Source organism: Nyctereutes procyonoides, unplaced genomic scaffold (genome assembly GCF_905146905.1).
Source record: "Nyctereutes procyonoides isolate TBG_1078 unplaced genomic scaffold, NYPRO_anot_genome, whole genome shotgun sequence".
Taxonomy (NCBI): domain Eukaryota; kingdom Metazoa; phylum Chordata; class Mammalia; order Carnivora; family Canidae; genus Nyctereutes; species Nyctereutes procyonoides.
Window position 1 is genome coordinate 34,041,438 of NW_026575024.1, and position 12,943 is coordinate 34,054,380.

Sequence of the window (12,943 nt, forward strand, 5' to 3'; positions counted from 1 at the left end):
TATCTTTAGAACTTCCCTTTGACTTTGTCCAATTTCTAGGGTCCAAGGTGGAAATCATTGCTTCAGTCTATAGTGATATTGATGGTACTGAAGAACACAGTAGTCCGAAGAAGACTGTCCACATTTTATTATCAGTTCTGTAGTTGCAATATGACTCTGATGCAAAAAGTTTCCTAGATGGATCTAGGCAGCTTGTCTGTCATCCTACAGAATGCCCTACAACAAGATCTAGCTCTGTTTGATTTGCCTTCTCTGTGGGAAGCTGTTGTCTCCATTTAATATCGAGGACAGAAGTTCTCAAATTCCACATTGCATCTGCATCACCCCAAAGCTTAATTAAAACACAGATTCTGGGCCCCACACCTCAGAGGTTCTGATTCAGCCAGGCTATGGTGAGACCTGAGAATTTGTGTTTTTCACGTATTCCAAGGTGATGTTGATGCTAATGGTATTGTTCCAGGAACCACACTTTAAGAACCATTGCTCTAGGGAAATGAAAGAATCTAACTCATAAAGGAGATAGGTGATATGCTCAAATGTTACATTCAGGTGAGGTTAAGGGACTAATTGTGGTTAAGGGACTAATAGTGGTTAAGAGGTTAAGGGTAGTAGGCCTCCACTACCAGATAATAAAGCTTAGGTGGCTTGACTATTCAACCATAGTGAAATAGGTGTGGACCAGAGATAACATTTTAGTCAATTTGAAGGGAAAATCTGGCTACATTTATATCATCTGGACTTTTCAAGTGGAAACAGCTTGTGTGCCTGATTAATCTATATCATTTCCATATTTCTTTCCAAGTGACTTTTTATGGAGATCGGATTTTATGCTCCCACAAAATATCCACAAAGATAGTTTTAAGCATTTATGAAATGATTTGCCAAATGATAGATGCTCTTTCTAGTTAATCTGATTAGCCTGAAATGAGGATTTTTGCTGAGCACAGGCATAATAGGAAATTGTGACAACTCAATCTATGTCTTTGGAGTCACAATTAAGGAAATATTCTGGGTCTTTAACAAATGTGATGTCTTATTTATCCATAAAAATGTGGTGAATCTCCTTATGCCTGCTAATAAATAAGAACTAGGAAAACAAAATATCTTGGATTCCCACCCCTGGTCACATCCCTCTCTTCTCTCTGTTAGGGCACAGTCGAAATTTTATACTTATGTGTATGAAATGTCACATAAGCTTTACAAATAGTTGAAGAATACATATCTCCTCCAATGGACTTTAAGATCCCCAAGGCCAGAGGCTAGAAACATAAACATCCAATATATTCCTGATTTTATTTGTCTTTAGAACATATTCAGATTTTCCTTGGTGAGTATGGAGACTTTTTGCTGTTTTGAATGTCAACAAAATAAGTCTAAAATAAAGCCAGTAATTACTGTTTCAAATTTTACCGGTTTTCATCCATAATTTCAGAAAATTGCCAGAAGACACTAATGCTCCAGAACGTTGGAATCATGTGTGGCATTTTCTGCACACCCCCCACCCTGACCTCCCTCTCTCTACCTGCCTAGTCGTAGATGCATTAGATTATAGATGCATCAAGTTATAAACAGAAATGCTGTTAGAATTGTTTTACTAATTTTATGTCCTAATAAAGCTTTGGTGCTATGAGTGCAATTTTATCTGCATTAGCTTTCAACTTAAGCAACTTTCTGTTATTACATGAATATGCAAAATTATCCCAGACAGCTAAAGAAGTAAGGAAGAATGAAGAAATTTGGCTTTTGTGTAACCAGGGACTGAACTACCTTTCTGGTTATCTACAGAAAAAATCAACTAGATATTTGCCAATAACAGTTCATGCTGCCTCATAGGAACATAGCCTATGAAAACCAGTGTCACATTCTATTTATCATAATATTTTTTTCCTGTACATAAACAAAAATGTATTCTTTTAAAAATTGTATCACTCAGTTAAGGTTCCTGCTATTTTGTGAATACTGGAAAATAATTCTGTAGAGCAATCAATAGATCTGGGGGGTATGTGGATCTTTTTTCTATTTTTTGCTCAGTCTCTGTGATATTGGGTAATTGATATGTTTTCTCTGAGACTCAGTTTTCTAATCTGCAGTCTGTCCCAGCTCCATTAGAGTAATTGCTTCCTGTTAGATTAAAAAAATGTGACAGTTTTGCAGTCATGTTTATGCTGGGTAGAGTGTCAAAATATGCAAATTCATGTGCATGTCTTTTTATTTAAGTGCATTAAAATGTGGAAACAATGGGGGCAGTGCATTTGTAATCTATTACTGTAAAGTAAATTACTGAAAACTTAGAAGCCGGAAACAACAAACAGTTATTATCTCCCAGTTTCAATGGGTCTGGGTCTCACCTGCCTAGGGTCTTACAGACTGCTTTAAAGGTGTCTGCTGGGATGTGTTCTCATCTGGAGCTGGAGGTTCCTCTTCCAAGCTCATTCAGGTTGTTGCCACATTTCTGTTCTTTGTCATGGTAAGACTGAGGCCCTTACCTATTAGAGGCCTTCCTTTTTAATAGGTAACACACAACACAACAAGTAGGTGAGCATCTCTGCTGCTTCAAATTTCTTACCTCTAGATCCTCTTTTGAGAGGCTCATCCAGGATATCTCTCTTTTGGTTAAGTCTAAGTCATCTGAAGACTTTAATTACACTCGCAAAATCCTTTCACATTTGCCAGATAAAGTAACGTCATCATGGGAGGGATAGCCCATCACCTGTGCCATAATCTGAAGTGAGTCTTGGGTGCTGACCACACTCAAAGGGTGGAGATCAAATGAAGGCATGGGTCTTGGGCACAGGTGTCAGGGTGGTCATCTAGCTTTCTGCTTACAACAGGCAAGACACTGAGACATGTACAAATGCCCAGTAGTTGTCCCTCAACTTCTCCATTAGTTCTCATTTGCACAGTGGAGGCCGTAAGACTCATGTCACAGTAGTGTCGCAGGTGACATATGATGAGGTGATATATGCAAATAGTACCTCTTAAAATTCTTGGCATCTTGTTGGTTCTGCATTGTTAATAGTCATGATTATTATTGCTGTTGTCATTATAAACTATATTACTTGACTTTGTCTCCTTCCGTGGTAGGAAAGTTTAATTGAATAGCTATAATTTTTCAGTTATTTTTTTGGCCCAAACTATGTTGATAGTTACAATTCTACCCATAACACATGAGCTATCTCATTACCTTTTCTCTATTTCAGATGTTTTGGCTTTCCTACTAGGATCTTTTGCTTTTCACTTGGAATGGGAAGTGTTGCAAACATAAGACTTGATATGTATTCATTGGTTCCTGCTTGCTAGCTGGAGATCTTAGTTTAAGATCTCCCTTGATATAACAGCAGCCTGATGAGGAAGGTGTTGCTGGCATCCACTCCTCTGTTTGACAGACAAGAGTACAAGGGACAGACATCTGTAGTAATCAGTTTAATAATGCATAGATTACAAATGCTAATTCCAACAGACAAGTTTTCTGCACCATAGATTTGCGAACTTTTCACGATCTTAAACCTCAGTTGGTTTACATAGGGGAATCCAGATGTATCACCTTTCTCTTTCCTCTGCTGTGGTTTGTATTGATGACCTGTGCACCTCATTTCCATTGGTGTTTCCTATACTGGGGATCAATTATAGACTTTGCGGTGGGGGTGTGTGTGGAGAAAAGACAAAATTGAAGGATAGGCAGCAAAGGAAACAAGAGACTGAGAGAGAATGCAGGGATTTTTTTTTAGAGGTACACTACGCAGATTTTTTACTCCCTCAGACGTAGAATATAGTTAAGGGACAAAGAACTGGATCTACTTCATCTGTCTCACTTTAAATTAAAACCCTTCATTAAAGGATTCTAAAATAGTTCTTTTTTTCTTTAACATTGGGCATTTTAGGGAGGTTTGACAGTCAATAAAACATATTAATGTCTTCTACCTTTGGTAAATCAAGGTTGAACGACTTAATGAATTTCCCACATGGGGAGGTGTCCGTAATCACCCCCCTACACACACCCCCAGCCGTTAATAACTTCCCCCATGAAATGTTTGTGACTGTAATTGCTGCTCTGATTATATATTGTATGAACTTGAAGTACGTTATTATATCGGGTGACTAATGGAATTTGGTGACAATGCACAGAAATTGGTATTCTGGAAAAGAGTTGGTTTTTAAATTGTATTCTTTCCTGAGTTTGCAGTGCATTTCATGGCTCATCTACCTCACAGTGGGTTTGTGGCTGATGGATTGAAATCTTTCTGCTGAATAGTAAACATCAGAGATAATTTGGTCTTCCCTTAGCTTTTCTCATCACTCATTCCAAACATCGAAAATAAATCCTTGATTACTGTTAATTCACTTTCATCCATAATGACAAAGGGAAGAGGCATATCTGTCAAATCTTCAGTGGATAAGTGAGGGAGGGGTCCTAAGAGTGTGGTCTCCAAGTTCTGCAGGGGGCCACTGTGTGCCTTGAAATAAGTTCATTCCAACTTTCCTGGTCAGGGTAGCCCACAGGCTTTCTCTGGACACCCCAACTCTGTTTCCAAGGTTGGATGAGTTTAGAGGTGAGAGAGAACCAGTTTCCTTCTTTTGCTTTTCTAAAGATGTCTTTAATGTTATTAACTGTAAAACACAGGTTACATAGTATAACATTTAAGCAAATATAAACCGATGTCAGTGAGTTTTTAAATTTGTGAACAGAGACATTTGCTTGTATAGTGTGAAATTTAATACTAAGAACACTTATTAGAATAGGTGTTGATGCCATCTGTCATTCAGTAGTTTTCCTTCAATTAAATTAAACTGAAGCCTAGATTATTCACTGCTAGGCACACTTTTGCATTCAGTAAGTAAAATATTTTTATTTGACACTTCCCTACATAAAGAAACGGCAGTCGTAGATTCTCCATACAACATATTATAATGTATAAGTAATGCATAATTTTATCATCATAGTCACCTAAGAAGCCTTATGTAACAATCGCATGAAAGAGAATATATCAGTGCTTGTCAAAGTGTGGTCTATGGACCAGCAGCATCCGGATCACCTGAGAGTTTATGAGAGATACAGATTCTCAGGCTTATTCCTGTCCTGCTGAACCAGAAATGGATGGATGGCATTCAGCCAGTCAATGTTTTAACACGTTTTCCAGGTGACTCTAATGTAGGTTTGAGAGCCACTGATGTAGAAAGTGTTATCACACTCATTTTATAGATGATACAGTTGATGCTTGGTGTGGTACTATGATTGGTTGAATACATAACCAGTTAATTTTAGAGCCCTTCCTCAAAGCCAGGTTTTCTACTTAAACATCATGTGACCTCCCTCTCTTAAAGAGAGGAATAAAGGAATAGTGAATTCTATAAAGCTGGAAATCAGTATCTCTTAAATGAACTGAGAAAGGGACCATTTCACTGCTTTCTAATAATGAGAGTGAGTTGTTAAAACTATTAGCTTGAAGAAATTAACCTAGAAAAAGTTTTTAATGACACAAGCAACATTTTTGTGGTCCTGTGCATTGGGTTCCACATTTTCTTTTTAGTGGAAGAGAGATAATAGGATGTAGTTAAGCCCCAGAGGGGTGGCTGCTGTATGTTAATAGAAGTGGGAGACACTATTTTAATCATTGCTTTCTACTCCAATGAGTCCATGGACAGCTTTTCCACCTGGGTCTTTCCCATGCCACATTACCCACATTGATAGTGCCCTGCGGTGGTTTTCCTGCACACACAATTTTACACACAGGCGAGAGAAGTTTCTTAGTCGCTGTGGTATTGGAATGAATCCCCAGGGCAGTTGGCGTTAAGTACCCCTCTGCGACTTGGGGGATGAACATTTCCTCTTGAGCTGAGAGTAGAAAACAGTGTTCATTATCTGTAATGTCAAAGCCTATATAATGACTCCTGCTAAGATCTACTTCTTTGTGAACTCAATTTGGGCTTTGTGTGTATAAACAATGGAGGAAAGTTTAAGTCTATTGTTTGCTCAACTGAGAGGAACTTCCTTGAATAGAAAATGTGGCAATAAAATTAGGTAAATGTAGTATGTCTGTGTGTTTAATTTCTATTCTGCATATATGCAAAACATCATATAACATCTGTGGAAAAGAATACCAAACATATGTGTCTGTGTTTTATGGATAATTATAAAGAGGAGACACACGTAAGGACTACCATGTCAAGAAGTGTTAGTGATAACTCTCTGTGCACCCTGCTGTGTATCTTGAGTGACTTGTAAGTTCCTGCACACAATTCCTGCCTCTGTGCATTTGCACCTACTGTTTCCTCTTCCTGTAACCCTCTTTTCCTCCAGAACCACAAAATTGTAAGGCTAGCAGACTGTTTCTCATTCTTGTGTATTAGCAGAAAAGATGTCATAGCCCACATCTCCAGCGTACTTTGAAATGTCTCCTTTAGACTATAATAATTGGTTTTGTGCAGGAGCTGCCTTTGGCATTTCCACTTGGATAAACCCTTCAAACCAACATCTCCAAAAATGCATTATCATTTTGCCCAAATTCCAGTTTGGAATATGGAAACCCTAGGGCTATTTATGACTCGTCTCCCTCCCTGTAGGCAATTCTACCTCCCTGTGATGGCTCTCATCTTTCTTCCAGTTACCTCTACCTTCATCTTCATTTGGTCTCCTGTCTCTCAAATGTCCACTTGGTTCTGGTCTTTGGAATGAAGTTTCTTCAAGTCTGGTTCTCTTCCTGTTTCTCTCCCTCCAACACAAATTTTGATTGTCTTGCTGTGGGGATAAGAAATCCAGACCAGTTGCTCCATCCCTGAAAGTCTGAGGACTTTATTATGCATTTGCCTAAATGAAGCATTGAGCCCTGCATCGAGGCCATTCTTTTCTAACACTCATAAGATGATCTTCAATATTGTGGATAGTATGGCCTTATGGGAACTATAGTACCACTTATTCTGTCCTGTAGGATCTTTGCTGGGTTGCAACCTGTCACACCCCAGAGTTTGGGAGGATTTCCAGAGTTGCACATAGTAAGGAAAGGGTTAAAGGATCCACCAAAATGGGTAAAAGCAAACTTAGAAGGCCAAGGTGAGCAAATGGAAAGAAGGCACTCTTTCTTGTTCTGCCTTCACAGAGAAATGTGCAGGAGCTAGGTGTCTGTTGGATCTGTTGTGTGATTTTGCATCCTGTAGACAGACTCTACCTTCTCTGTGACTGTTATGCTTTAATCATGAGACCAACCTTAAGTACAAGAAAATAATCAGACCATTTTGCACCGAACATTTGGAATTGGTAGCAGCTGTTTGAAGGAATTGTTTGGGAACCCCAGCTACAAGTACTTGGGAATGTTAAGACCTATGGGAAATTACACCCACTCCTGTCCAGAAAGTCTCAGTAGCTGAATTATCATGCAGCGCCTCCTACAAGGAGAAGGGGATTAGATTTCTGCATCCAACTATCTCATTGTTAGCATGGGTTGGATGGCTGGCAGGAGTCACTTTAAGATGACTGTTCATTGCAGTCCAGTTCCATCTAGCTGGTGTAGGGTCTACTGTAGAACTCAGTGATGTGTGTGTCAGAGACCTCATGGTTCAGTGTCCTAAGACAGACTCTCAAGGTTTCCATCCTTTTGCCCATATTCCTTTCTGGTATTATCTCCCATGACTTTTCTTTATCTGTTCTGTGCCCCAGCAATGAAACACTTAACATTGCTTATGAGAATACCCTCCCACACTGCCATTACATCTTCCTTGTGCTGTCCCTTCCTCCTGGGTGCCCCTCTATCTTTTTCCTCCTTCCTACCCTTTCCCCCTGTAATGTTCTCCATCTCTAAGCATCTAAAGGCCATAAATACCCCAAGGTTCTGCACAAACTTCTGGTCCCTTCTTGTCTGAATATTTGCCAATGTTATGCCTTCCAATTCCTCTTCTCTGTGCTCAGTGACTCTTACATGACTTTTCTCTGGGACCTTAGGGAAAAACTTTCTTTTCTCTATTGACCCCAATAGCAATTAACTTTAAAAGCTGGCATGAATACTCTTTCCCCGGTCTTACACATACGCATTTCTTTACTCCCCTGTTTGATGACAAGTCCATCTGGAGGAGTGAACATATTTTAAGTATCTTGTATCTTAGAATAACTTGTATATTATAGGTGTTCAGTAATATATGATGAATAAAGGAAAAGATTGGGGCATAAGATATGTGTGCTAAAAGCTGGGGAGGGAGCAGGTAGGTAAGGCAAATTTGTCTCTTTATCTTGGGCAGGAGAGCTAATGGGAGCATCTTCTTCCACCCCTCTTCCCTAAAACCCCATGTCACTCCCATATCTTCACACTAAGTCTGACTCTCAGGATTACTTTTCAACTACAGGACAGGAAGGTTTGGTTCATCATGACTTAGGAATGGCTCATAGTATAGACTGGGGACCCTAACCACAGCAATTATACTTTCAAAATGTCTTAGAACATATATTAAACTGAATAGTTAGCAGTTAGCTGCCTTGTTTCCATTCAAATTTGACTGGTAAACAATGTGAGAGAAAAAATATCCTAACTGCAGAGAAATCTTCAGGCATGTCTCAAGATAATATTATTTTTTGAAAAATGATGTCAATGATATAAAACAAAGAAAGGTGATCTGTGTGGTTGCTTAACAATTTCACATTTTTGCCTTCCAGGAGACGGAGCTGTTAGATCTCAGCCTTGTCAAGGATGCCAGATGTGGGAAACATGCCAAAGCTCCCAAGGTAGGAAGCAGAACATTGTGCAAGCACCAGATGCTGCTTTGATTATTTAGCTATGTCATGGTATCAATTAATTGCCCCAACTAAAAGTTTCTCTGTTGTAACTGTTGTAAAACAATAAAACAGCCAGTCCTTCCAGAAACCTATATGCCCTAAACATTTCCACTTTTGTTAAAAGAAGGCAACCATGAGTAAATATATAGGTAATTGAGACATAGGAGCTTGCTGTCTGTCCTTTAATTTTAGTTTTGTTTAAAAAATATATAACAATGCCAGAGTTGCTGGGTAATTCTCAGTAGTTAAAATGTGCTTAAATTACTTGAAACTTTCCTTGAGCCTCATATACATACATGAAATAACCTGATGAATTATACATGATGAATAAGACCCTATAGTTCAAATACTCTGCAATTGCCATCATTCCATCTATGAAGCTAGAGGGTGTGAAGTCCTTCTATAAATGCCAAGAGTGAAGACTTGCTGAACTTTGGGATTGGTTATGTGGCAGCCCATCAATTCATTTTCATTTGAAAAACTTAAGACATATTCAGAGCAGTGTTTGCGATTTATTTATTTTTTGAAGGTTTAATGAAACATTAAAATATTGAATAAAGAACATAATTTTTTAACTTAGATTATTTGGTTGAGTATAGTAACGGAATGTGTTGACTTGTCATTAAAATGCGAAACTACTCTTATTGTATTTAAATTTTAGTACTCTAAATACTTCCTTTCTAGCAAAGATAATATTGTCAAATAGGGAAGTACAGATGCCATTCAGGAACTCCTGCCTCTTACCATAATTGATATAAAACTAGCGATTTTCTATTTGAGTATCTGCCTGCAACTTTTGTTTTATTCTTTAAAAGTCAAAATACTTTCTTTGACATCAAAAATTATGTGTTGCTGTGGAGAGACAGAAAGAAAAAAATCACTTAGAATGATTATTCTTCAGATACCTACCAGTGCAATAGTTGCGCCCCATGCATAGTTGCTGGCAAATTTTGCCATGGAGCAAACACCCAAATACTGCTTTTACTAGTGTAGGAGTTAAGCCGATCTATAGGAAAATGTGAAAAATGAAAAGACAGGTAAATCTGAATTACTTTCTAGGAGGTTTCTTTTCTTTCTTTCTTTCTTTCTTTCTTTCTTTCTTTCTTTCTTTCTTTTTTTTAAGATTTTATTTATTTATTTATTCATGAGACAGAGAGAGAGAGAGAGAGAGAGAGAGAGAGAGAGAGAGGCAGAGACACAGGCAGAGGGAGAAGCAGGCTCCTTGCAGGGAGCCCAATGTGGGGCTTGATCCTGGTCTCCAGGATCATGCCCTGGGCTGGGGGTGGCGCTAAACCACTGAGCTACCCAGGCTGTCCTCTAGGAGGTTTCTATAAGCATTTCCATGAGAAAACAGTCTATTATTTGCCTTCACCTCTTAGTAAGATAATAGAATTTCAGTCCTTTGGTCTTTTAATTTTGTAGCAGTCCTTCATTGATGATTCAGAATTGTTCAGTTTTTAGTATAGGAAAGAAATTCCTTCTTCTTTCCCCAAAATATGCTCCAGCCAAGTTTCATGTAAGCCTGTTAGTTCCACGAACTTTATTGATAACATAGTTATAAAGTTTGTCTTTTAGTAAAGTGTATTGGCCTAACGTGAAATTTCATGATCAATATTGGTTAAAGACTGCTGCCTACACTCTATCAGACCCCCCATTTGTCTGTTGACATCTGAGACGGAGCCCTGGGGCTTCCATCTATTTCATTGCAGCACTCGGCCTGATTATCAGTTCAGTGTTTCATTTATGGATGTGATTGGATACATGTCTATTGAATGATGATAAACAGAACTAGTGTCTGTACAGTGCTTGGCTGATAAATCACGACTAGATCCTAAAATTCTTCAGGACAGACTTGAGCATTCAGAATACTTTGTCTTTTACTTTTTTTTCCCCCACCAAAGATTGCTTTCTCTGTGGATTATCCATGTTCGTGGCTTTTTTCCTTTCTGTTTCTTGCTGGTGTTCAAGAAATTCAGTCGACCTTAATATTTTAAAATCTTGGTTCTGTTGCATCATACCTGCCTGACCTTCCTCACTGGCTACATTGTGGTAATAATAATGATAACAATAACAGTAGTTATAATAATAATGGACACTTTATATCATTGCCATAAGGACTGAATGAAAATTCATTAGCATATCTTTAGCAGAGGAGTTCTCAAATTTGACTGCTTGTGGAATCACCTGGAGAGCTTTACAAAAAACTGGTGAAGCCCTTTCCTACTCCCAAAGGGTCTGGTGCCACAAGATTCTAACTGGTCTAAGTGTAGTGTGGGTTTTTGAAAAGTAGATTTGCAGCAAAATTTGAGCACCACTGCCTTAATTTTTCACTGCCATTTAATAAGCACTCGCTAAATATTAGCCACAATTATTGGTGTTATCAGTGTTATTTTTGTATTTATTATTATCAAAAATTTCAATCAGATTTGCAGAAAGTCAGTTTCATTCCACTTAATGTGGAAAGGTTTATGTTGTAAAGGGAGATTGGGGGAGGGACCTGGCTGAAAGGGGCTTTGTGGATTGACAAGCAAGAAAGAAGGTGGTATGACTATTAGTTTAAAATTATTTCAGTTGCAAAAGAAAACCCCAGCTCAAACTGGATAAATTTTTTGAAATTGCTAGAAATGATTGGAATGCACTGAAAATCTAATGGAAGCATGGGGTTTAGATGAAGTCTCATGCGGCTGTTGGAAAACTGTCTCCAGGGAAGAGGTACTACTTTCTCTTGACAGTCTGGCTTCCAAGGTGCTAGAAGAGATTCCTCTTCCATCCTCAGGATCCCCTTGGTTGACATCCTCTGCTTGCCATCCCTGGCTGCTCCGACTTCCCCATAGGAGGTGAATGGACTCTGAATTAGGGGGGTGGGGACAGCATATATGAGGAGACCTTTGGTTTGGCTGGAACAAAAGCAGCAGGACTGCGAGCCTAAGATTAAAAAGCATCAAGATAATCAGTATAGAGTGAGAGAAGCATGGAACTCGGGATGGGTAGGCAATGTTACATGAAGACAGATTGAGTGGAAGGCATTCCGCGGGGCTTTATAGACCATAAAGGAAGGAAGAACATGTGTGGAGCAGATATTATTTATCAAAATACTCAGGCACCCTGCAAATATTTATCTGTGTATTTGTATCATTTTTGTTTTTCTCCCAGTATCTTATTACATAAAAATCCACGATCTAGCTGAAGATGAACTGTTTTCTGTGCCTGCTGTGATTGGAAATAACATTTCTAAGAAATGGAAGAGGCTCTATGTGTTGGCCATTAATGAATTTTAAATGTCGACCCCCAACACAGTATACGCAATTCTAGATTGGCTTTTCTGTAGGCAGCCTTTGTTCTAGTTATCAGTTTCAAAATTTCTCATTGGAGAGAAATTGGAAGATTTTTATCCACATGTAAAAAAAAGTAAAAGAAAAACAAAGTCCTATCCTTTGAAATTTAAAAGGTATTTATGTTTCCCTCCTTACTCTCTCTCTCTCTCTCTGCCTCCCTCCTCAGCTTATAGAGCACATATAGAGGCAAGGTGCTATGGGATATGCATCTTCCATATGCTAGATACACGTATTCTCTGGATCTTCATTTCAAAATGAACTTTGCTTTTAAAAAGTAAAAGAGATCACTGTGATTTCTGATCTATTAGTGCTGGTTCTTCACCCAGCAGATCAATTTTGTGGCTCATGTACAGCATTAATATAATGAAATAGATCTGATGAGAATGAAAAATGTTAACATCTTGTGCAGAGCAAGTTGTTTCATGAAACTTTTTCCATGCATGTGAATGTATGGCATGTTCTGGATTCCAACATGAAGTGTATTTTTTTACTATGGGCCATGCCATAAAGGTTTAAAAAAATGCTGCTGATAAGATAGTTTTTTTATCTTCAGGATTCTTAGGGTGTATTCCATCTGTAGGTATACTGAAAAGTTGATGGAACCATCTACTGGAGATGAAGATGTGGGTTTGGATGCCAGCTCTGCCAGTAGCATGCTTCTGTCTATGCCTCTACTTCCTCATCTATGTAATGGGGTGTGTAGGAGGCACAGGATTTTAGGTGTGTAAGTTGGTTAACCTTTGATTCCAACTTTTAAAATGAGAACTTGAGGCGCCTGGGTGATTCAGTAGGTTAAGCATCCAACTCTTGGTATTGGCTCAGGTCGTGGGATCAAGTCCTGGATTGGGTT

General features: G+C 38.6%; 1 protein-coding gene across 3 annotated transcripts in view; it reads left to right on the forward strand.

Annotated features, from left to right (window-relative positions):
• PLCB1 (phospholipase C beta 1) overlaps window positions 1–12,943 on the forward strand; it is a 673,777-nt gene that overhangs the window by 209,463 nt on the left and 451,371 nt on the right. For all 3 annotated transcript variants that reach the window (XM_055305255.1, XM_055305265.1, XM_055305262.1), the window contains exon 3: window positions 8,639–8,707. In XM_055305255.1, coding sequence (XP_055161230.1) covers window positions 8,639–8,707 — 69 coding nt within the window. The remainder of the gene's footprint in view (window positions 1–8,638; window positions 8,708–12,943) is intronic.